This window comes from Lacerta agilis, chromosome 8 (genome assembly GCF_009819535.1).
Source record: "Lacerta agilis isolate rLacAgi1 chromosome 8, rLacAgi1.pri, whole genome shotgun sequence".
Lineage (NCBI taxonomy): Eukaryota > Metazoa > Chordata > Lepidosauria > Squamata > Lacertidae > Lacerta > Lacerta agilis.
In genome coordinates this window covers 19,242,159-19,266,936 of record NC_046319.1, presented here as the reverse complement: position 1 = coordinate 19,266,936, position 24,778 = coordinate 19,242,159, and the positions used below count along the sequence as shown (strand labels likewise).

At 45.0% G+C, this 24,778-nt stretch overlaps 1 protein-coding gene across 10 annotated transcripts in view; it reads right to left on the bottom strand.

Annotated features, from left to right (window-relative positions):
• The window catches only part of PRDM16 (PR/SET domain 16), a 433,577-nt gene that overhangs the window by 359,860 nt on the left and 48,939 nt on the right, over positions 1-24,778 (bottom strand). For 3 of the 10 annotated variants that reach the window (XM_033156408.1, XM_033156412.1, XM_033156411.1), the window contains exon 1: positions 23,859-24,056. The exons of 2 other annotated variants lie outside the window; for them this stretch is intronic. In XM_033156408.1, the coding sequence (XP_033012299.1) occupies positions 23,859-24,048 (190 nt within the window). In that variant the 5' untranslated portion in view covers positions 24,049-24,056. Of the gene's footprint in view, positions 1-23,858; positions 24,058-24,778 lie in introns of those variants that run through there. 5 more of the 10 variants (XM_033156418.1, XM_033156410.1, XM_033156413.1 and 2 more) reach the window with 3 other exon arrangements.

Here is a 24,778-nt window from a genome sequence, read left to right as displayed (position 1 = left end):
ACTGTCTTACAGAAAGCCTACTGAAAAGTCATGGGCACCGCATTTTAAGGAGGATATTGAAAAGCTGGAACGTGTGCAGAGGCTTGTGATCAAGAAGATAAAAAGATCTTATGAGGAACAGTTGAGGGAATTGGATATGTTTAGCCTAGGGAAGAGAAGACTGAGAGGTGGTATGGGAGCCATCTTCAAATATCTGAAGGGCTGTCAGATGGAAGATGGAGCAGGCTTGTTTTCTGCTCTTCCAGAGGGTAGGATGCAAACTGATGGATTCAAATTACAAGAAAGGAGATTCTGACTGAACATCAGGAAGAGCTTTCTGACAGTAAGAGCTGTTCAACAGTGGACTGGACTAGGTTCTCTTTCATTGGAGGCTTTTAAACAGAGGCTGGATGACCATCTTACAGAGGGCTGGATTAGATGACTCCACTTGCTCGTCCCAGCCTCTGCCCAGGCTGGGACAAGCAAGCATGGAGATCACCTTCTGCATATCCAGGTGGCATCACGTGCCACAGCACATGGCCACACCCCCTCAATGTGGGGGGCAAGTTGGTGCCGCTGGTGGAGGTAGAACATAGCCTTTATCCTCCATGAATCTTTCTCATCCTCTTTTAAAGCCACCCAAGCTGTGGCCAACACAGCATCTTATCAGAGTAAATTTCATAGTGGTGTGCGAAGGAGTGCAATCTTCCAACCTCCAGCTTCATTCAATGGTCCCACGGTCTTGTTTCTCCATACTATGCATAATATTATAAACTTCTATAATCACAGCTCTGCTCCACCTCACCATGCTGTCCCAGCCTCTACCTTCCTTCCCCCATCTTTATACACAGGGATAGGCCATCCGATTCAATCCTACATGTGTAGACTTCACACGGTTGTTCTGTTATTTTACTCAATAGATTGCAACTGCGTGGTCCCCATATGTGCGGGAAGGAATGGCAGAGCCCAGCATCCTGGAAAATGATAATCTGTGTGCACTCGCTCTGTCAGCAGAGGAGCAAGAACAGTATCACTTGACATCCTGCCCTCCACCCGACGCATGCAGCACTGTTTTCCTTCCACTGCAATTCATCCTTTGTCAAAAATTATATTGCTCAGGTTCATTGTCCGTCCACTGTGGTGAAATTATGTAACTTACATAATTGTCTTTTATATAATTCCACTGCAAATAGGGGTGGGAGAGCCTAATCAATTACATATTGAATTCACAACAGTGAATACCAAGCCGTTTCCACCGGCATTTCCCCACTTCCCTAAGTAAGAGCATCATCCAAGCCAGCCCTTCATCAACTGTCAATGCAAATGCACATATTATTCAGCCACCAGCAGCATCCCACAACTTTTTTGTACGTTGTTGTAATATTATATTCTCAAAATATTGTTTTATTTTGGCGTTGCCAACATACCAGAGGGCAGGAAAGAGGTACTCAGTTGTGACTTGGCAGCAAGCCCTCTGTGTCTTAAACCAGAAAGCTATCTCCTCCCCATCAAATTTTTTAACACATCCAAACCCTGTGTGTGCAGCCTCCCATCTACCCCAAACAGTTTGTTGGCTGTAAGGCAGGTCCCCCCCCCCTCTGTTTTTAACGCTACAGAATTTTAAAGACCTGCTTGAATTTGTTTACTTTGGGCTCATTTTCTGGCAATTAAGGCCCCATAAGTGAGCAACCAGTGACATTAATGAGGTTTCGGTAATATACATCACCCAGTGGCAGGCTCGCTTCTCAGGGTGGGGTGGAGGGAGAGGGAACTGAGGATGCTAAGGAGGGAGGGGAACTTGATCCCTATGAAATGGAACAATATTGGCTAAGACACGCTCGTCTCTGGCAGACTGAAGCCATCACCTAAATTATTTGGCACACTCTGTTTCTGCTCTGTTCTTACAGGCTCATAGCAATTTGAACATTAAGTATTTTGTGGGCAGAGGGGGTGCAGGTTATGATACTTAGCATTTATACAGCATTCTCTGATCCTCCAGAAAGAGCCTGCCTCGGAATTGCAAGATCCTGGGGAATAACAATAGGAGAAGGCTACTGCCCTCTAGTCCTGTTTGTGGACTTCCCAAAGGCATCTGGTTGGCAACTCAAGGAAGGAACAGGATGCTAAACTAGATTGGTTATTCAGTCTGCATCCAGCAGGGCTTTTTGGGTGACTCAAGTCCTTCACAAGCATGGCCTTCCAGAGGGATAGCAGTGCTTAGTCTGCCACAGCAAAGATAGCAACAAATCTCACAACACCTTCAAAGGCCAATACATTCATGGCGGTGGAAGCTTTTGTGGACAAGAGTCCATTTCATTGGATATGTGTGATGAAGGGGACCCAATGTGATGGTATATTGGTTAAGACTGGAAGGTTCCACACAAGATTCTCATGTGCCTCCAGGCTGCCAATGCTATTTTGTATGGAAGATGCATTCAAGCACATATTGGAAATTTATGTTTGTGCAACTAAAGAGGAGTACAGCGCTCTGGTACCCTGGGAGAACAAATCTACTTGCTTCAAAAATGTAATTTTTGCTTCAAAAACATAATTTTTGCTGTTGGGGAAAACGAGAGAGAAATGCACTGCAAAATGTAAGGAAGACAGGGAAGATGTGTAAATACCACCACAAGCAAATTCTAAACTAGAATTCTAAATAGCAAATTTTATATCTGCAAGTTCATTGTCATAAAAACTCCCTGCAAATAAATCAGGATGAATGCTCAATGAAGCCCAGAATTAATCTAAACTTTAGTTGAGATTCCTGCATTGCAGGGGGTTGGACTAGATCAGGGGTCAGCAAACTTTTTCAGCAGAGGGCCGGTCCACTGTCCTTCAGACCTTGTGTGGGGCTCGACTATATATTTTTTTGGGGGGGGGATGAACGAATTCCTGTGCCCACAAATAACCCAGAGATGCATTATAAATAAAAGCACACATTCTACTCATGTAAAAACACGCTGATTCCCGGACCATCCGCAGGCTAGATTTAGAAGGCGATTGGGCCGGATCTGGCCCCAGGCCTTAGTTTTCCTACTCATGGACTAGATGGTGCTCAGTGTCCCTTCCAACTCTACAATTCTATGATTCTATGAATGCCCAATAAAAAGGCCACCTGGAAGAAGAGACGTCAGTGTTCTGAGAAAAAAGAGAAACAGGAGTGGGAACTGCCAATGATCTCTTGTTCGTCCCATGTCCAGAATGGAAATCAATTCAGCAAATACAATCAGTATTCATTCTAGTTGTTGCTTTTAGTCCGCTAATGATACCTAATTTATTGCATCTCCCCTTCCCACTCCATATGCATTGTGTTTCCTTTGCAAGAAAATGACCGGGGTGGAATAATAGAATGACAATGTAATTTATGTAGTTAGCTGCGTAAATTGCATAAACTCACCACAGCAGACAGCCGGGGGGGGGGGCAGCACAGTTTTGGGTGGAAGGTGAACTGCAGCAGAATGGAAACAGTGTTGTATGTGCCAAAAATGAGACCTCCTTACAAAATATATGGAGGAGGACCTAGGCTGCAGGGGCAGGATGATGGCACTTACAGTGACAGGGATGGGAAGTGGAGAGAATCTTTGCTAGCTTGGACCAAAAAGTCAAGGGAAACCCAAACCACTGTTTTGGGGTGGGAGATGGTCACATGACCCATCCCAGTTAATCTCGGTTTCAGAGACGGAGAAGTCATCTTCAGTTCCTCTCTTGGCTCATCCTGCATGATGCTACCTGAGCTCAGATATCTGGTTTCAGAAAGTCAGCGTCTCCTGTTCAAGTGCTGGCAGAGTAAGGCTTCTTGCCTTAACAGGAATAATAGTTGGGTTCTCCCCCACACACCTACCTCACTGAGGACTGGATATTCCTAAGGAGGGGGGGGGGAGTTCAGCATAATTGTTTTCTCACCAAGGACTAGAGACTTGATATTTGGAGTGGAGAGAGTCTCATGATGATATCAGCTTCTGGGGAAAGTGGCTAGCTATCCTCTTTGTAGCTCTGGGGCATAAGAGAGGAAGCCGCCTCACACTAAGTCAGACCATTGGCTCATAAAGATCGGGATCATCTACATTGAACAGCAGCAGCCTTCAGATTTCCAGAAAGGTTTTCTCCCAGCCCTACCTGGAGATGCCATGGATTGAACCTGGGAAATTCTGCATGCAAAGCAGATTCTCCATCATTAACTATGGTCCTTCCCCTGTCCATGGTTTCCCTTGTCATTAATGCTTCCCAGAGGCCAGCTGACAGTATATTTTAACCTCCTTGCCCTGATCAAACAGGCAATTTTAGATTTGCTGCACACAATAACACAAAGACACACACGTTTCCCAAAAACAAGTACATAGATGCCTTTTCTTTCTCTCTCTCTCTCTTTCACTCTCTCTCTCTCTCTCTTTTGCAATTGAAACATCAAGTCGGGAGAATGTTAAAGGTAATTAAGAAGGATTCTGAGGGGACCAGACCATCACTGGCTCTCCCGTATGGCAAACACAATAGCCCACCACTGTGAGGGCCAGAAGGCTTGATGGCACTTTATTTAAAATGTCTATCTTGCCTTGATGTACAGCTCATATTGCGAAATCGCAAGGAAGACCTATTATGGCACGGAGGAGCTCTGACAGACGCAGCCTGGGACTGCTCCATGAAAAGGGAAACAGCAAGAACTCCTTCACACTGTCCAACTGCAGCGCAGCATGGAATCAATATATTTCTAGATGAATTCGTGGAGGAACTTTTGCTCGGGAGGGCAGGAGAGGAAGAACAGCAGCACACACTCACTCACACACACACACGCACAAAAGAGGAACTGCAGAGAGGTGGGAGAGGAAGGAGCACAACCTCCTCTGGCAAGAATGTAGAGACGCTAAAAGAGGCTGCTAAATTCCATGGATATGTAGGGAAACATCCGCAAGTCCATTTCATACAGCAGATTTCAGATAATAGATATAAGCAGACAGACACACATGTAAATATACCTTGCAGTCTGCAGCCATAGACCTGTCCAGGTTGCAACTTAAAATTCAGTCGTCCCCCCACCCCAATCTGAGGGTAGTGATTAAAAACTAAATATACGGCATTTCTATCCATTTGCATTTTCTCAACCTTCAGCCCATCTTGCCCCACTTCTGCATCAGCCTGTGATTTTAAAGTCCTCACAAAATCGGGCGTGCATCTTCATGCAAATGACTCCTATTACGTGTTTGTTTGTTTTTTGGCGCACCATTTTGCCTCATGCACAGGTGTCTGAAAGCACTTTGCTTGGAGAGCTGCATTTCCAACCAACCCTCCTGGGGGTTAAAATAATCAGAGGGGCACCTCTTGGTAGTTCCACCTCCCTCAGTAGTTCAAGGTTGTGGTCAACGTGGCCCAGGAGAGGGCACTTTCTGTGGAAACCCCCAATATGTGGAGTTTCCTCCAGTGGTGGGCTCTGGGCTCTCAAATTTCAGTGGTGCCCCCATGTGACTCTAAAGTCTGGCACCCTCTGCCTCTCATGCTCTGTTCTACAGCATTGTTTGGGCGCCCCCTGCAGTGTGGCTCCCTGTGCGACCGTACTGGTCGCACCTCCTAAAACTGACTCTGTTTCCTCCCCACAGAGCTAATTCTCATGTCTCCACCCCCATCATTCAGCCTGGACGCTGAGGTCTGGCTCCGAGGGCCTTCTGGTGGTTCCCTCACTGTGAGAAGTGAGGTTACAGGGAACCAGGCAGAGGGCCTTCTTGGTGGTGGCGCCCTGTGGAACACTCTACCATCAGATGTTAGGGAGATAAACAACTACCTGACTTTTAGAAGACATCTGAAGGCAGCCCTGTTTAGGGAAGTTTTTAATGTTTGATGATTTATCATGTTTTTAATATTCTGTTGGGAGCCACCCAGAGTGGCTGGGGAAACCCATTCAGGTGGGAGAGGTATAAATAACAAATTCTTCTTCTTCCTCCTCCTCCTCCTCTTCTTCTTCTTCTTCTTCTTCTTCTTCTTCTTCTTCTTCTTCTTCTTCTTCTTCTTCTGGAGAATGCTGACGACACACTTCTTTGCCCTGGTCTTTGACACCTGAGGTGTGCATTGCCAGGGCCTACCCTATTCCTTTGACGGTAATCTGTCTTAACTGTTTGTAAAATTAAATTGTTCTAACCTGTCCTAGGACCTGCTGGTGAGAGGCGGGTGATGAATTGAAGAATAATTGCAAAGTTTGGGGAAGTGGGAGCTTTGAAGGAGAGTCTGAGTATTGGTTTGCGAAGTAAGAGTTAGGTCTCTAGATACCCTGCCACCCTGCAGACAGTGTGTGTTTGTGTGTTTGTTTGTTTGTGTGTGTGAGAGGGAGAGTGAACAAGTGAGTGAGAGAAGTGGGGAGATTTCATCCTTTTCCCAATTTAAGCATTGATAAAAATCATGTGAAAATGACCAAATCTTGAGTGTTCCGGACATCCTTCCACAAAATACCCCTCACAGATCCTGCCGTGGGTTAACCTGTTGACAACAGTGCCTCTAAGAAGCCCAAAAGCAACTGGGAAAAAGTAAATTATTCTTTTCATTGAATATATTTATCGATTTCCTTTTCTCCAGAAAAGTGAACTCAAAGTGGCTAACAGAAACTAGTTCTTCGCTCGTCTATCTCTGCCTCCACTTCTGTGTCAAATTTTAGATTAAAATCCCCTCAGGATAGCTACCTGTACTCTTATTAGGGATCGGGGAGGGGGGGGCAAGTAATTTCACTTCCACTCATTTTTCCAGCCTTAAGTTCAGCTCTCCACATTTCCATATCAGTTTGGCATTGTTTTCTTCAAGTCCTCCTGATAATTTGCCAGCATTTTACTAGAGACTTTTCTTTAACATATGCATTTATCTATGAAATTTTGCCTAAAATACATGATTTGGCAAAGCAATTCCTCCAATATAAAGCATTTTTTGTATCTTGTTTCCATTATGTGCATTTTTAAATGCAGATTTCTCCCCTAGCATACACACTTTTTTTTAACACATTACTTGGCTGGAGAACTGCATTGCAAGATCCAGACATTTGCAAATGTCAAAGGGTGGCTGTGTTTCGGTTCACATACTGTTTTGGAAAACACAAATTAAGTGGGTTTGCCTAATCCAATTTCTTCTCCATCCCGGCCTCCTACACTTTGCAAAGTCCTATTGCACACTGATGGTACAATATGAAATTATATATCGTTCAATTAGATGTATCAACTGCTTGAAAAGCTCTCCAAGCGGTGTACAAACAGTAATTATTCAAAGAATAGCTTTATTTAATATTATTTAAAACAACATTTTAAAATTGTATGATTATTGTTATTGTTATTTCAGCCCACATGAAAACTACAACATGAAATAAATTACAGGTATAGCTGTAAGGTAATGTTTTCCTAGAAAATAGGTTTTAAGTACCAAGTTGCAGTTTTCTGTATCTTGTGGAAGTACATAAACTTTTTATATTATTATTGCACTTCAGTAAGTCGCAGGAAAATCTCTCTCTCTCTCTCTCTCTCTCTCTCTCTCTCTCACACACACACACACACACACACACACACACAGTCACCCGCCACCTTACACCTCTATTAGCAGCTGCTTTCATTCCAATTAGGCCACCAATAAAGACAAATGACTGTGGCAGACTCAATGCATTTTTTCTTGTCAGACAGAACCCATGCAAGCTTTCTGCATGAGCAACCAACTGCTAAGGGAACCAGTAGCTGCAGCCTTCCGTGCTAGAAGCATGCAAAGCACCAGCAGCTGGCACTGCCAGGCACTCGCCGAGGCCCACGTCACATCAGTGGGTCCACTGATAAGCCTGCCCCAGAAGTCTCTTGGCCCTGCTACTTCCTCTTGTTGAGAGTGACCGGCAGTGCTATTTTTTCTAGAAAAAGAGGTGCCAGAACTCGACATGAACACCTTCCTCATTCTCTTAGAATGACAATGGCGCCCACTTGAGAGCTGCTGGAACTGAGTTCCAGCGAATTCCTCCGGGGTGTGTGCGGAAGCCCTGGTGACCAGACATCTGCTCACCTCTCCCTCTTCCTAGGATAGGAAACCTAAGACCCTCTGGATGTTGCTGGACTACAAGTCCTATCATCCCTGACCACTGGCAATGTTCAGTAAGGCTGATGGGAACTGTAGTCCAAAATGATTCTAGAGTCCAAAATGATTCTACCTTTGCTTAAAACATGCACGGCTTTGCGAACCCTTTCCTTTAACCACTGCTGGTGCACACATCACATTCTTTACTGTAAATAAGAAGTGGTTAAAATAATAGAACAAGGCAGAATTCTATTAACCTACGGTTGGTTGGTTGGTTGGTTGGTTGGTTAATTTATTTATTTACACACACACACACCTATAAGACACTGCCTGGTAAAAGCAATCAGCCCCAGCTGAATTGCATCATGTAACAATATTTCATTTCTTGGAATTTGATTCCATTAAAAAAAAAAAGTCGTTGTCAAATTATGCAGCTTGACAAATCCTTTATTGTGTTCCTAGTCAATGGATGTGAACTGTGCACTTGGAAATTGCTTTGTTGATATGATTACTTTAAATTGGTTTGTAATCATTCCTTATTTAAAAACGGTTAATAACATATAGGCTTAAACGAGAATGATCACAAGGAAATATTGGGGGGGGGGAGTGGTTCCTGCAACAAATGATTGTGTGGCAGAGTTTCAGGGTTTCAGCCGGCCAGTCATGGGGTTTTTTCCAGGTCGCTCCATTCCAGCCCATCCCTAGCCCACTGCCAGCCAAAGAGATAACTAACATTTTGTGCCTACTGAGCGTATTTAGTCCACACAGGACTGTTTGATGGTAGGGTTGGGCAAATCTGTCCATGCCAGTGTCTCGTTTTCCCAATCTTAATTTCTACTTTGCCTCATCAATTTGCAATAAAATGAAATAAAATCCCCCCCTCTTTTCTTTTTTAGGTCCTTGTGAAAATTCAGCAGCAATCACACACATTCTTGCAGTCAGCTTCCCCTGACACAATGTCTGTAAGTTCCACTTAACATAGGCATTGTTACAGACACTTTACCGAATATTCGCACTGTTGTAACTTGGTTGGAGAACTGCACTTCGACATTCAGAGAAGTGCAGAAACTGAAAGATAACAGGATTCACAGAACGATTCAGGAAGCTCAAATGAGAGGGTGTCCTCATTATGTACAAACTGAACTGAATTTCTCCCGATCTCTATTTGGGGGTTCTTGCCATTAGCCCCCCTCCTAAGTTTCTCAACTTTTGCAAGACCTGGCTTTCTCCCACAGGTGCCAACACAATGGGGCCTGGCTCCCTTCATCCCCCAATAAAATATTTAGGCCCCTCACAATATTTTCTGCAAGTTGGCGCCTCTTTCCATCCCTTTGTTTGAGCAGGCAGAAACTTCTTGCACGCTGTGGAGGGCATTGGAGAAGGGGTGGGCTGCACCCAGTTGTCTGTGGCAGAGGAAGGTGCACTCTGCTGAGCTGAATATGGAACAATATTTTGTTCAAGTTGCCATATTTTTTTCTAAAGGCTGTTGAAACTTTCCTCTTATGCATGGAGGCTGCTGTTTTGATTGCATATGGATCCATATTCAGATTACCATATATTCTGGCGTATAAGACTACTTTTTAATCCAGGAAAATCTTCTCAAAAGTCGGGGTCGTCTTATACGCTGGGTGGAGAATCTGCAGTCGAGTATATCTCAAACTCTATATTTTAACTGGAAAAGTTGGGGGTCGTCTTATACGCCCAGTTGTCTTATACGCCAGAAAATACGGTATATTAGTATATAGAATGCGAGGAAAACAATAAAGGCACGCTATACATTTAAAACATATTCAACACACATTTAAAGCACATGGCTCCCCCCCCCATAATATAATAATCCTGGGAACTGTAGCCCCCTCCTCACAGAGCTACCATGTACAGCACACTTACGAAACTACAGTACCTTGGACACAATTGCGTTTCATTCAGTAGACTAGCAGTAGTCTTGCATTCAGTATTAAAAGAAGGGAATACAATTAGATTTTAATTTCCTGGTCAGCCAAAAATGGCTGAAGAATTGACCTTCCCTGCTCAGGGAACAAATCCCTCTCCGCCCACCACACAATTTCTCCATCTATAAAATAGGGACATGGGAAGCTTCCTTATATATCAAGTCTGGCTATTGGTCCATTTATGATCTAGTTCAGTATTGTGTATACTGAGTTTCCCAGGATTCCCATGTAGGTGCCTCTCCCAGCCCTACCTAGTGGCCGAGACTGAACCTGGGACCGCTACCGCTGTGTGACACATAAGAATGTGCAAAATGGCCTCTCCAAAATTTCTCTTAAGTGGGGCCCCTGCAGGGCTGGACACTCGCCAAACACACACACACCCCTAGCACCAGCCCTGCACCCGAAAAACCTCCCTGCGATGTGCAGAACTTCTTCAGCAGACCTGTATTTACCCTGGCAACTTGGAAAGGGTTTCCCGATGTTAGGAAAGTTTGAAAGAGAGAAAGGAAAACACACCAGCAACAGAGAGCGTTTGCCTGGAATCGAAAGTTCTTCCCGCACCCACCCTGCCTTTATTAAGGCACTGTTTTATTGCGGTGGGGGAGATGACACTCTTGCAAGCTGCACTCAGGCCTATCAGCAGAAATCTCCCTTTTGTCTCACCGAACGCTATTCACAAGGTCTCCAGCTCTCTGGCCTGAAAGAGTATTGATCTCCTGGCGAGCAAAGTCCAGCGTTCCATTAGTCCAATCTGTTTTCAAGCTGACACAATCTCATCATTTGTCACCCAGGCCTGTCCTGCTGTGTTTGTTTAGGAGCAAGACATTCGCTTTATCTGTCACTTTCCAGTTCTTGCTGTATCTTTTTTTTTTCCCCTTCCCCTCCCGATACAGAGTTTATTGGAGCCAAGGTTCCCCCACTCGCCCAAGTCATTAATAAAAAGAGATTATGATATGCCAATAGGATTCCAGAGGAATCTGGATATTTTTAGATGTGGCTGTCTGTTCAGCTGCAGCGGGGGCAAAATTCTCTCATGACAATGGGAAACTGGAAACTGGAGAGAAAGATGGCCCTGTCTGCAGCCAAGTGCTAGTGCTACTCAGAGTAGACCCACTGAAAATGACGTGAAGTGACTTAGGTTTATTAATTTCAGTTGGCTTAGCACCGGATACAACCCAAAGCCACTGGGGCTCATGGTTTGCTCACGTCATCCAAGGTCACATCAAAAAGCAAGAAGACCGATAAGACTCAAAACATTATGTTAAATAAAATGAGAATTTGCTATGGAAACTGAAGATAATTTCGTATCCTATGGGAATAGACACTGTAGTGTCACCCTCCCCCCAAAATGGGGCTGCCCTCCACGATAATTCAGAAACTTCAACGGGTCCAAAATGCAGCTGCACACTGTGTGCATGCAGCATAGTTTCATGAGATTCCTCTCTCACTGCTGTGTGCACCTTAGATGTAAGAGCCCAACAGGCACACCATGGCCCCATTGGCCAACATTCACCCTAATGTGTCTGTCAAACCAAAGGGCACCGCCTCCCCACCCAGCACCCACAGGCCATACCTGAAAACAGTGACTAAGGGATGTCCACAACCCAACACTGCCTCAGGTAAGTGTGCCACTATTTCTGAAATCTCACAGGCCCAGACGGCCTGCCAACAACTAACTGTGTTGAAGGAATGCCACTCCAACAGACAAACATCACCCAACAGCATTGAATAGGTGAGATAGAAAAGACCCACAGCAAATTAGAGTCCTCCCCCCCAAAAAAAAATGCCACTCAGGGAAAGTGTGAGGAAGAGCATGCTTAAGGAGCCTGTCCCCATTAGGCAACATCACCCTTGTGCTGTAACGTTCTTCTACAGGGAGAGGGGAGGTTAGGAGGGGTGTAGCAAATTTCCCCTCTCAATAAATGGGTGGAATTGCAGAAATGAGAACGATTCCCTTCCAACGGTGGTTGTTGTTGTTCAGTCGTTCAGTCATTCAGTTGTGTCTGACTCTTCATGACCCCATGGACCAGAGCACGCCAGGCACCCCTGTCTTCCACTGCCTCCCGCAGTTTGGTCAGACTCATGTTGGTAGCCTCGAGAACACCGTCCAACCATCTCGTCTTCTGTCGTCCCATTCTCCTTGTGCCCTCAATCTTTCCCAGTATCAGGGTCTTTTCCAGGGAGTATTCTCTTCTCATGAGGTGGCCAAAGTATTGGAGCCTCAGCTTCAGGATCAGTCCTTCCAGTGAGCGCTTCCAACGGTACAATTCTATGATTCTCTGGTTTGCAAATGTGCCCAGAGTCCCAGAAAGGCCGGCAATTTTGAGGACCAGAATACAAAGTCCAAATAATATTATAAATCAGTTAAGCCTAATTTCCCCCATCCTAACAGCAGGCATCCTCCCTAGAACGGACTATCAAAAAGAACTGAGAAGCTGGTCCTGTGGGTCACAGAAATGCACTTATGAGATGCCGCAGCAGGGCCTGCCGTTTACTGTGAGAAGTGGCTGCAGGAAAGCCCAAGAAATCGGATCGTTCAGGGCAAACGTGATGGGGTGCCGAAGACCTCTGGCTGTTCAATATCACAGAGAGGTTTGGATTAGGGAGGTAATACATCACAGGATACACTCCCCAATAAAATTTTAAACACTCTCATTAACTAACAGAAGTCTATACACGGAAAACAGCTGTACAGCTGTTAAGGATTGTCTGCACTCATTTTGTGTCGTATGCAGGGCTCCGTCAGCAAACCAGGAGTGAGTGGGGAGGGGGGGAGGACAAAAGGGGGTGGGTGGGAGTTACTCGCAATGGAAAATTCACACCGGACTCCAGATCTTGGTCATTTCAACCACACAGATGTTAACCAAGTTTTCGAGTTGGCCTGCTCTGCGGGTTTCTTGCAAGACGGAATGGGTTGCAATATCTCCTTAACCCCAAACAAAAGTAAAAGCAGTTTGCTTGCAACAATAAAGAGAGAGAGAGAGAGAGAGAGAGAGAGGAATGAATGTATCCCTTTTCCATGAGTATGGTTAGTCTTCATACAGGACACCATGTTCTTTTCTTTATGTAGAAGGGATAAGGTTACGTTTTATTTGCAGAAAACTTTGCGGCAGCAAAGCCAATTCTTTAAAAAAAAAACACACACACACGACTGCAACTCAGGAATTCTCATCAATCAATATGCCACATCGGTACGGAATTCCATTTTTTGGGCCATATAGTAAGGGCCGTGTCTAACTAACTTTGACTCAGAGTACATCCATTGAAGTGAATGGACCCAAGTGAGCCGTGTTCATTAATTTCAGCTTGTCCAGCATTGGATACAACCTATAATCCCTTTTTAAAAAGGAAAAAAAAGAAAAGAAAAGAAATACTCTCTTTGCTACTCAAAATGAGAGGTCGTGTGTGCTATTTTTCTCAAGGTGAAATTCAGAATACATCATATATATATCCTTTGGGGCACTTTTTTATCCATCAAAAATAATAATAAATATTTGGGGCATATTTTATTTTATTTTAAGGAGGCGAAAGAGAAAAAAAAAATCACAAGTTCATAAAGCCCAGATTCCCTGGGCAGGATATATATATATATATATATATATATATATATATATATATATATAATTATTACGTCTTTTCTATTTACTTCCTACCTAGATAAGATCTTAATCGCAGCCCCCAAATTATCCACCGTGACATTTATCAACTCTAGTCATCTTTTCTTTAGCAAGCTCCGCCTGACCAGCCGGCATTTTATCCACCCCTTCCTTTCAATGGAAGTTAATTTCGACTACACGATTTATCTTGCTGGGCTAACAGTGCTGAGGCAGCCCACCTTTTCAAAGGGCTGGCCAGGGAGTGAATTATAGCCGAGTTGTCCGGTGATTGCGTTCCAGAGGGAAGGAGAATGAGAAGCCAGTGTGTCGTCCCGATGTGGCGCTGGGACCTTTTCAGCCCGAGAAGAAGAAAAGATTAAACCTCTGACCGCGGGGCTGACAGGCAAGTGTTATATCAGCAGACAAAGGCCCGAATACCTGAATAGAGCCGAGCTCCATGTCCTTCCAGATCAGGTGGTGTTTACAAGGCTAGCCACTGACCCTAACCTCCACCCTCTTCCCTCGCATTTACATGATATCAGTAGGGCAGCCTTTAGCCTCCTCAGAATCCGGGCCTGTCTGCGTCCCCTTCCCCATTAGCATAACTGAGAATTAGCAACGGGCAAAACATTAAAAAGGCCAGAAATCCATTTGCACGCCAAAAATATACGTGTGTGTGTGTATTAATATCCGTGTGTCTCTGTCCTGTCTGTACCCAGGGAGGCTCCTGTTTAGCTTTGCCATGAGGTTCATTCTGTATTGTTTAATTGTTAAATATAAAGATTTAAGGAGCCTTGCATGCACGGCCCACTCACTCCTACACATATTTGGCGCAAGCTCCAGTCACCGAGTGTTAGCCCAAGAGTACAGCTGGTGCCATCTGGGGTAGGATAATAAGATGCCTTCACAGAGGGCCTCCCAAGTTGCGTTTTCCACATTCTCCCTGCCTTCTCTCCCCCACCCCCCCAACCTGGTTCACACAACTGAGCAAGCCAGGAAGATGCTTCAACAGGACAAAGTTTTAGGGACGCTGGGCTTTGAGAAACACAAACCAGGAAGTGATTCACCAGGGAAGATGTGCTCTCAATATACGCCCCCTAACAAGAGTTGACCAGCACTTAAGCCCTTCCTCTGGACCTAGATCGGGGGGGGGGGGGAGAGACTTTGGCAGCTCAAGGACCATATGCCAGTGGTGAAAATGGTCAGAGCTAAAAGTTGGCAGAGAAATGAATGCAGGTTTACCTTTTTTCCAGCAGGCTAGCTTTTGCACACATACACCCACAAACCCGCACCCCTTCTGTATCCTCTATTCACATTACCAGAGTTCAAGGACACATTCCAACTGGGCAAGAAACACTCAAGGAGATTGTGAATTGGGGATAGGGAGGAAGAGTCTGGTGGGCCAGAAAGAGAGGTCTATGTGGGATATCCAGCCTCAGATAACCAACATGATTAAGTCTAATTCAGGCATAGGCAAACTCGGCCCTCCAGATGTTTTGGGACTACAATTCCCATCATCCCTGACCACTGGTCCTATTAGCTAGGGATCATGGGAGTTGTAGTCCCAAAACATCTGGAGGGCCGAGTTTGCCTATGCCTGGTCTAATTCATACATGAAGGGGTTAATACCATAGAGTAAGCTGTCCTGCCAGGCTTAGCGCACCTTGGGGAGGAACTAGGTCATGAAGCCTTTGTTCTCCAGTCTACCTGAGAAGCACAATGTGTGAGGTCTAAACAGGTTGCTCTAAGCTCAGACCGCATGACTCTTAACAAGCCTCTCTTAAGTTCCTATTCCAATAAATTAGGAACTTCCATCACTTCGTCACCATCATCATTTTATTTGGAACAGGGACTAATCAAATAGAGCTCTCCAATGAAATTGAACAGGAAAGCATCCCACTTATTTCACAGAGGCCGATGCCTAGTGGGTTAGACAGCATGTGGAGGTCACCTCCAAGCAGTGCCGGATTACCTATGGGCCCCACGACAATGGATAAAATAATAATAATGATATGATCTTGATATAAAATTGGTTTGTTAAAATTGTTGGTCGGTAAAATCAAGAGCATATTCGGAGACTATTTCTGAGGGCAGCAGCCATGGGGCCTCCGCAGGGCTTAGAATCATAGAATTGTAGAGTTGCAAGGGACCCAAGGGTCATCTAGTCCAACCCCCTGCAATGCAGGAATTGAATCCTGCACTGCCTCCAAGGCATCTTATATTAACGTAAGAATTGCCATATAAGTCCAGCATGCTGTCCTCACCATGGACAGCCAGATGCCTCTGCCATAAACAAGACCCAAACGCTGCAGTGCTCTCCCCACGTGGGGTTGCTAGCAAGGGGGAAATCGGAGGTAGCAAGGCTGCAATTGCACTCTGGTCCTGCTTGGGGGCTTCTCAAAGGCATCTAGCTGGCCACTGTTAGAAGAGAGTATTCCACTAAATGGACCTTAGGCCTGATCCTGCAAGCCGTTCTTATGCTCCCCTGCCCCCCATTTGTAGAACCAACAACCAACACATATGTTTCAATCAATTTTTTTTTAAAAAAAAATCCATTTTCTTCAATTGCATATTCATTCCCTCCTTCGTGAGGGGCAAAGCTGAGTTCACAACAGCTCTCTTGACAGATGTTTAAACGCTTTGCTTTTGCAAAGTTTCAAGAAGTCAAACATCTTTTAATAACCTTGTAAGTGGCCAGTGTTCTTTGTTCCCTGGGGGGAAAACTCTTCGTGAACCACAGACTATTAGTGCAGGGTCCCTGCCAGACAATTAGCCAAGGAGTGATTAAATGAGGAATACATATTTGGGTAGTGAACAGAGTGTATTATTTTTCTCTTTTCTTTCTCCCCCCGATTTATGTCATGCTAAATATATCTGTTGCTTGGCTTGCGTCCTGAAGATTTGGTTTCGCTAGGGATGAGCACTTCCCCCCCCCAAAGAAAAACTCTGACTGAGAAATATATCATACACATCCGCTCTTATTATCTTAGCTTGCGTTTTTTTAAAGAGAGAGAGAGTGCAAATAAATTAGGAAGGTGAAAGCACCAATCAGTTTTTTGTTTTTTTAAAAATAAAAGCGAAACAACTGTTTTAAAGTGAGTAGCTTCACTTGCTGAAGTTCTGGACAATTCTTTTTTTCTTTTCTTTTCTTAGAGGCAACCAGTGTGGTAAAGGCAGTGAAAGGACCGATCGCTTTTTTTAAAAGGTAAAACATTAAATGTTTTAAAACTAGAAGCTGTATCAGCTGAAACTTTGATTCCTATGGAAGTATTTAAAATATAGGAGTCCCTTCTTCCTGTGAGTCTGGCTACCCTACCCTTAACAACAACCTGTGCAGCTCTCACACACATCTGCCCTCATGGGAAAAACTTCATCTGCAAAGTGGAGATGAGCCAATATTCTGTTGTCATTTAAAAAAAAATCAACAACACACATTTATACTGTAGCCAACCTTCTTAACTGACGAGTGCAGCTGTGAGATGCAGGCATTAGCAAAGTCATAATGCTTATCCACATGCTGCTGCGATAGCCCACTAAGCTGTTGTTAAATGCAGAAGAACAGAATAGGCTGGTTTTCCTTGGGTTAGTTGGCAACCCTGCCCTACAGAGTACAGTGGTACCTCAGTTTAAGAACAGTCCGGTTTAAGAACGATTCTGTTTACAAACTCCCCAAAACCAGAAATAGTGTCCCGGTTAGAGAACATCACCTCAGTCTAATAACGGAATCCGAATGGTGGAAGGGCACCGGTGGCAGGAGGTCTCATTAGGGAAAGCGTGCCTCGATTTATGAATGGTTTTGGTTTAAGAACGGACTTCCGGAACAGATTAAGTTCATAAACCGAAGTACCACTGTATTGTAAACCACCGGGGGGAAGTAAAAGGTCTGGAAATTTATATTTGCTTTGCTTTTGGGGTTAGCGCTCAAAAGAGAAAGAGGTAATAATGGTTATGCGCTCTTCCTTTGTTGCTGTGCAACACAGAACCATAGAAATGTAGAGTTGGAATGGACCCCAAGGGTCATCTAGCCCAACCCCCTGCAATGCAGGAATCACAGCTAAAGAATTCCAGAGAGATGGCTATCCAAGCTCTGCTTCAAAACCTCCAATGAAGGAGAGTCCACATAAAACAGAATAAAAAATAATAATAATAAATTCCTTCCAGTAGCACCTCAGAGACCAAATAAGTTTGTTCTTGGTATGAGCTTTCATGTGCATGCACACTTCTTCAGATACACTGAAACGGAAGTCACCAGACCCTTAAATATAGTGAGGGAGTCTGGTCTGGTCTGGTGACTTCCATTTCAGTGTATCTGAAGAAGTGTGCATGCACATGAAAGCTCATACCAAGAACAAACTTAGATGGTCTCTAAGGTGCTACTGGAAGGAATTTTTATATTTTTATATTTTGTTTTGACTATGGCAGACCAAGACAGCTACCTACCTGTCACATAAAACAGAATACTTTTCTTATATAGCAACCATGAACAGCATGAACAGCCCCAGAGCCTGACAATTGCTGAACTCTGACCTGGCTCCAGGCTCCTCCCTCTGACCTAGATGGCTCCACCCCCAACAAGTACTCCCCCCCCCCTTTTTGAAAATCCTATCTACAAGTCTCTTGGGAAATTAAAAAAGAAATGACTACCCGACATATACTTCTCTCAGTTCTCCAAGAGAAGGGAACAGATGGGATGAGTAAAATCCTGATTTCACTAAAAACAGAGACCTCAAAACTGGGACCTGCTCTGGACTGAAAGTGTGTATGGGGGGAGTTAAATACAAAGCATCTTAGCACCTGAATGAATCAAAAACATTCTCTACCAATTCAAGCAGTAAGCATATTAGGAGGTCAGCAGCAGTAGCAGCAGCGCGGAAAGGACTGTTACATCCTTGTGGAGGCCTTTGTGCAGGGCCTTCGCTGTGATGAGCGGCCTAAACTTGACCAGATGATCAAAATGTCCAAGTGGAAGCAAAGGAACACAGGAAGCTTTCTCACACATCGGTCCATCTGACTTACATTGGGTAGCAGCAGCTCTATTGGGTTTTGCACACTCGCAGCCCTACCTGGAGACGCCTGGGGTTGGCTCTTGGAGCTTCTGCAGAGACCTTCTCTGTAGAGAGGACCCTTCCTTATGTGAGTAAGAGTAGTGTTTCTTCTTCCAAAGACTGGTGGGGGGCCAACACCAGGTAATATTTCTGACATGTCTATCCTATCCTTCCTCCAAGGCAGGGCAGGTGCAGTGGTGTAGAGGCAGTTGCTTCATGTGGTGGAAGCCCATGAAGGTGGCACTCCTTTGGGTGCCCCAGCTCCCCCACAGCCTCCTCCACCACCACTGCCTGAGAACCGGTGCCAGAATTGACACCAACTCCCACCAAGATCTCCCAAGGTTTCAGTGAGATCTGATCTCACCCAAAATTGGCGCTACAGCAGCAGCAGCAGCAGCCCAACATCAGAGGAAGGAGGTGCCATGGATGAGCAGAGTGGCAGAGCACAGCAGCACTTCCTGTTTGGGGCTGCCCATGAGTGAGGCTTTCCAGGGGTGGGAAAGCAGAGATTGGGCAAAGGCTTCTCCTTTGCCGAATCTTCATCTCCCCACCCCAAGCAAGGTGGCAAGGCTTCTCCTTGAAGGGAAGCCCTTGCAGAGCCTCATGTCCCCACCATCATGGTCTCTTAGTTCAAGCTGGCATAACCTTCCCAGAGACACCACATCATCCATATAAAGCTTTCCCCCTCCCCCTGCACTGGGTCAAAGAAGTGGTCTATCTCATCTAGTACAGTATCTTCTGACTGGCAGTAACTAAGTTGGAAGATACTGCTGGTCTTTCCAGCTCAGTAATGTCCACACTGACTGGCAGCAGTTCTCCAGGGTTTAAGGCAGAGAACAGCTTCAAGGGCCTATCTGGAGATGTCTGGAATTGAACCTGGGACCTGCTGCATGCAAGGCTCTACTAGCGATGGGCGAATCCCATTTCCCCGATCTTAAATTCTGTTCTCCACAGTTTTGCAGCAATTTGCCATTTTAAAATAGTCTTATGAAAACTTGCCGGCATTTCAGTGTGAATTTCTCCCAAGGACCACACGCAGTTTGGATTAATATGCACGTATTTTTTTTGCAAGGAATTTCCCCTAATGTAATGAATTTTTGTATGCTACTTTCACTAGCGAATGCCATTCTTATGGCCACCCCACCCCCCACCCCAATATATGTATTTTTGAACATGCTGCTTGATTGGAGAACAACCTCACAACATTTGGAGAAGTGTGGATTTCAAACAATGGTTGTGCTTTGCTTCCCATATCGGTTCAAAAAGTGTGAATTTGGTAGTTTCTCATTAAAATGCAAGGAAGTTGAATTCCTCTCCCTTCTCTATATCTCAGCCCCTTCTCCTATGAAATGCTGCACCAGTTCAGTTTACAGATGTTGGCAAATTGGTTAAATAAATTGGGGCTGCATCAGCTAAAATTCAGATAGTATTATCAAATGCATAAGAGCATTTCAGCATCTTCAGAGTCTCTCTCTCCAGATTTTTTATCACCTTCCTAAATTAGAGAAAGGTCTATCTAGCTCAGCATTTGGTTTCCAAAGCAGCCAATCAGATGCTGCTGGAAAATTCACCTGCACAAAGGATACAGGTATATAGGAAGCTGCCTTATACTGAATCAGTCTCACTGGTCCGTCTAGGTCAGTATTGCCTAGGCTCTCTGGGTTTTCAGGCAGGGAATGTATACCAACCCTACCTGGAGATGCTGGGGATTGAACCTGGGACCTTCAGCATGCAAGTCTCTAACAATGAGCTACATCCCTTTCCCCAAACGGCTCTCCCTTGATTGTCCAAATATTCAGAGGTTAACTGCCTCTATAGCACCGGTAGGCATGCAGCCCCTGGCCTCATTGCGAAAGTCCTCTGCATGTAGAGAGACAGGAGAAGTTTCCATTGGTTTTTAATGCCAACCTTCCTAACCTGCAGTTTCCAATACAAGAAGCAAAACAAAATGCAGCTGTCCCCTGAATTTTGCAATGTGGTTCCCCAGCCAAACAATGCTTGCATACAAGATAAGCACACATTAAGAATGCATTCATTGGTGAAAACAACAATCCAAAAAGGCATGTTCTACAAAGCAAAAATGTGTGCAAAGGTGGGTAGGAGTAGGCAAAATTGCAAATCTGAAAACAGGCATATTCGGATAAATCTTCACCTGATTGATGGCAAATTTCGTGGGGCCTTTTTAATGCGAACTCATGCAGAAACATGGAGAACTGGAGTTCAAGTTGGAAAATTGAGGAACAAGGAGAAATGGACAAACCTTTCAATCCCTACCTGCTATCATTCAGTTCAGACATCTGGCACAAGTGACCTGCCCTCTGCTTACATATCAACTGGATGGGAAGAAAGAAGGGGGGAGAAAAGTTGCCTTCCCCCTGCTCCCCCCTAGCTTTTTCCCTATCCAGAGCCAGCATGCTGCCCTCAAGCAACGAAAAGCTTCCCCCTTTGTTGTACATGCTGGTTCCCTTTTGCTATTGCAATAGTGCTGTGAATTTTGTTTTTTAGTTATGTTTATAAGGTGGTTTACATGCTTCTCTCCCCCCACATTTTACTCTCACAACGACCCTGTGAGGTAGGCTAGGGTAGGAGACTGGCCTAAAGGTCACCCAGTGAGCTTTGTGGATGAGTAGGGATTTGAAAACTAACCTCCCAGGTCCAAGTCAAGTATACTAACCACCACAGCAGATGCAGGAAACCTTTGGCCCTCCAGCTGTTGTTGAACTCCAACATTGCTGTCCATTGGCTGTGCTTGCTAATATGGGTTGGTTCTGCAACATCTGGAGGGCCAAAAACCTCCCTGTGACTGCGCAACCTTCTTAACCTTTTAAGAAGTCAACGAAGTTAATGGTCATTTTGGCTCAGGCCAGTCACCTGATTAAAGAAATCTCAGTTGATTAAGTGTGTGGATTTTAGTTGATTAATTGGTTGGTTAAACAAGCACACAGTAAAAAACAACAATGGCACCAAAGCAAGACAACATGCTGTCTTTGCTTTTAGATGATGTACCTGGGTGTAATGGCAGCCTTGAGCAAGTCAAACCCCTGGCCATTCACGTAGATGGGTCTACTCCTAGTATAACTATCATTGGCCACAACCCATCACTCTGAAACAGACTTGACTTCTCTCGAGCCAAGTTTTCTTGCCTGCCCCCTCCAAAAACCCTGACAGTTTTGCATCCTACCGGGATTCAAAAATGAAGAAGAAGTGGAAGGAAATGTCAAGTGTAATTACGAAACACCATCCATCTTGGGCAAATCAACCTTTTTATTGTTATGAATATTATTTCAGGGCTCTCCCCCCCCCCCCCGCTCCAAAAAAAGCGATGTGCATATTCCCCCTCTCCCCATGTCACCCCATTCAAGGCTCCCCCACCCTGCTAATAAGGAGCTGTGGCTGGTTAAGCAGCTAATTAGCATGCCGTTTGTTAGACGAGTTAAGAATGTCATTAGAGAGAGTAGGCAGAGCCCGCCTGAGGAATGCAATGTGAGGGGTTACCATAGGGATCTTTTTGTGGTCTATTCATTCGGAGGGTTAGTCTAATCACTATCATAAGGCAAGGATTGCTTGGATATAAACTTCAGGTTAACATCTGATTAGATCACCGGGGAACAAAGCAGCTCAAAAGCAGTTTGTTTGTTAATCCTTTGGGGGTCCAACTCAAATTCTCTAACTTGAGTAAAGAGCTTTGGATCTAGATTTGGTGATGGGGTTTTCCTCCTCCTCCTCCTCCTCCGAGTTTGAAGTTGAAAGGGAAGTTTAAGATGACAGTCACAAGTGTGGATTCAGCAGGGATCCTCTACCCACATCCCCAGCAATAAGTGTCACCGAACTTGCTTCCAAGCAGACACACACAGGGTTGCTCTGTTAAGACACACCATGGAAGAGAGAACAATTAGAAGCCAAAAAAAAAAAGTTAAAAGGTGCCTCCATATTGGAAAGCAGCATAACCCTGGAAAGAAGTTGCCTAGGGGACAAACCGATGGGACAGTTGATCTACCTTGTTTATCTACCTGGGGTCTATGCCACCTTTCTTCCAAGGAGCTCAAGGTAGCATACATGGTATTTCCCTTCCCTTTTTTATCTACACAACAACCCTGTGAGGTAGGCTAGGCTAAGAGACGGTGACTGGCTCAAGGTCACCAAGTTAGTGGGGATTTGAACCCTGGTCTCCCAGGTCCTGTTCCAACACCCTAACCACTACACCACATATGCTGTTCTGAACGTTTCCCAAAGGTACCTACCTGTCTTTCCTTTGGAAATAGGATGCTATGCTACAAGGGTGGGGAACTACCATGCCCCCATCAGCCCACGGGCCAAAACACTGGCCCACCAGAGGTTCCAATTTGGCCAGGGAGACTATTTTTCCCAAACCACACTCACCTGTCTATCAGTAGATGTCAGCTGATGGAAGAGTTCAGTCCTGCTCAGGCTCAGCCATACGAGTTCCCTGTGCCTACACAAAGCAGGATTGAACCCTCCACCCATCAGCTGATGGGGTGGAGTACTGAAGCTTGCTTGGTGCAGCGGTTTCCCTTCCACACAGGCCAACGCTGAGAGGTGGGTGGGACAACCTGCCTGCCAATCACCTGGCACTATTGTGGCATCAGCTGATAATGGATCTGATGCTGAAGTTGGCTGATGGAGGATCTAAGGATATGGCCCAAGGGGAAAAGAGATTCCCTACCCTCTGCTATACTAGATAAACTCCATGATGTTGGGAAAGCAGGAATAGTTGGATGGCATCAGATAGCACTGGCAGCAGGAGCATGAATTTCACACACACACACACACACACACACACACACACACACGGATTTCACCAGAATTTTCTCTCCCCTTTGGTCATTTCTGAAGTGCTTCTCAGAATGCATGGAAAGAACAGCAAGGTTGGGCAGAATAGCCCCATTCAAGAGTGGTCAGCAACTAATCCTTAAATTTGCTACTATGTCACCCCCCCAAAAAAAAACCCCAAATAAGTGCAATTCTCCCCTCTCCAGAGATAAGTATCAAGGAATGGGGAGTTCTCCCTGATAAACGGAGCCTTGCTCTGTGACTAGGCAGGTGAAAAGAACTCAGGTGTGCAGCCACACACTCCAGGTTAATTAATCTGGAATGATTTTAGCATGGCACCATTTCTACCATTGCAAATGTGAATTTAAACTTCCCAGACCTGGTCATAAGCAAACAGCAATAGACTGGCACCTGTGTGTTTGTTCTACAATTAATTCTTCGGGGAAACAAAGAACAGAATATTCTGTAGGGCAGAAACTTACCTTTCCAAGGACTGGCTATAAGTGGTGTTCCTCTTTGCCCTTTTTTCCAGCAACTATCTCTGCTAAAGTACATCTCCCTGATAAGCAGAGTTTGCCAACCTTTAAAGGAGCACTTTGATCCGGCAACTATTAGCAGGTGATAACAATTTAGCTTCATACCATGAAAAGTTGCACCTGCTAATGTCTGCATGCCAAATCTCTGTTAAAAGGGCAGGAGACCTGTCTGTTCCGGGCCTCCGTTCCAGCTTGTTGACAACCCTATTGTTAAGAATCCTCAGAAACTGCTTCTATCCATCTCATTTGATCCCAGACTGTCCCACTTTTCCTTAGGACATCTCTATTTTCATCGGGGAAATGTTGGAGGGTATGGAGTTATGTGACCCCCTGAGCTAAGGAGATAAAGTAACTACACAACCTTTAGAAGACATCTGAGGGCAGCCCTGTGTAGGGAAGTCTGAAAATGTTTAATGTTTAATTATGTTTTTATATATGTTGGAAGCCGCCAAGAGTGGTTAGAGCAACCCAGTCAGATGGGTGGGGTATAAACAGACAGACAGACAGACAGACAGACAGACGCATAAGGAGTAGGGCACCCCTATTTTCATCCGAGAAATGTTGGAGGGTATGCCCTTCTGAACCAAAGTTAGATGTTTTTAGATGCCAAGCCATTGCTGAAGTGTCCACTCTCTATTTGCAAGGGAAGAGGTTGGGGACCTCACAAGCAGCCACCTCCTAGGCTCTGCCCATGTGACTTCCTCAGCTCTGACCAGGTTCCCCACCAGATCCAGGTACCAACAGTTTTCCCTGGTCGATAAGCTTCCACTAATCCACCAGTCACAGGAATCACACCCCCAGAAAGCACTTTACACGAGACCTGTGTTTGCCTTCTTGACAAAGGTGTTTCCACAGCAGCCACTGAG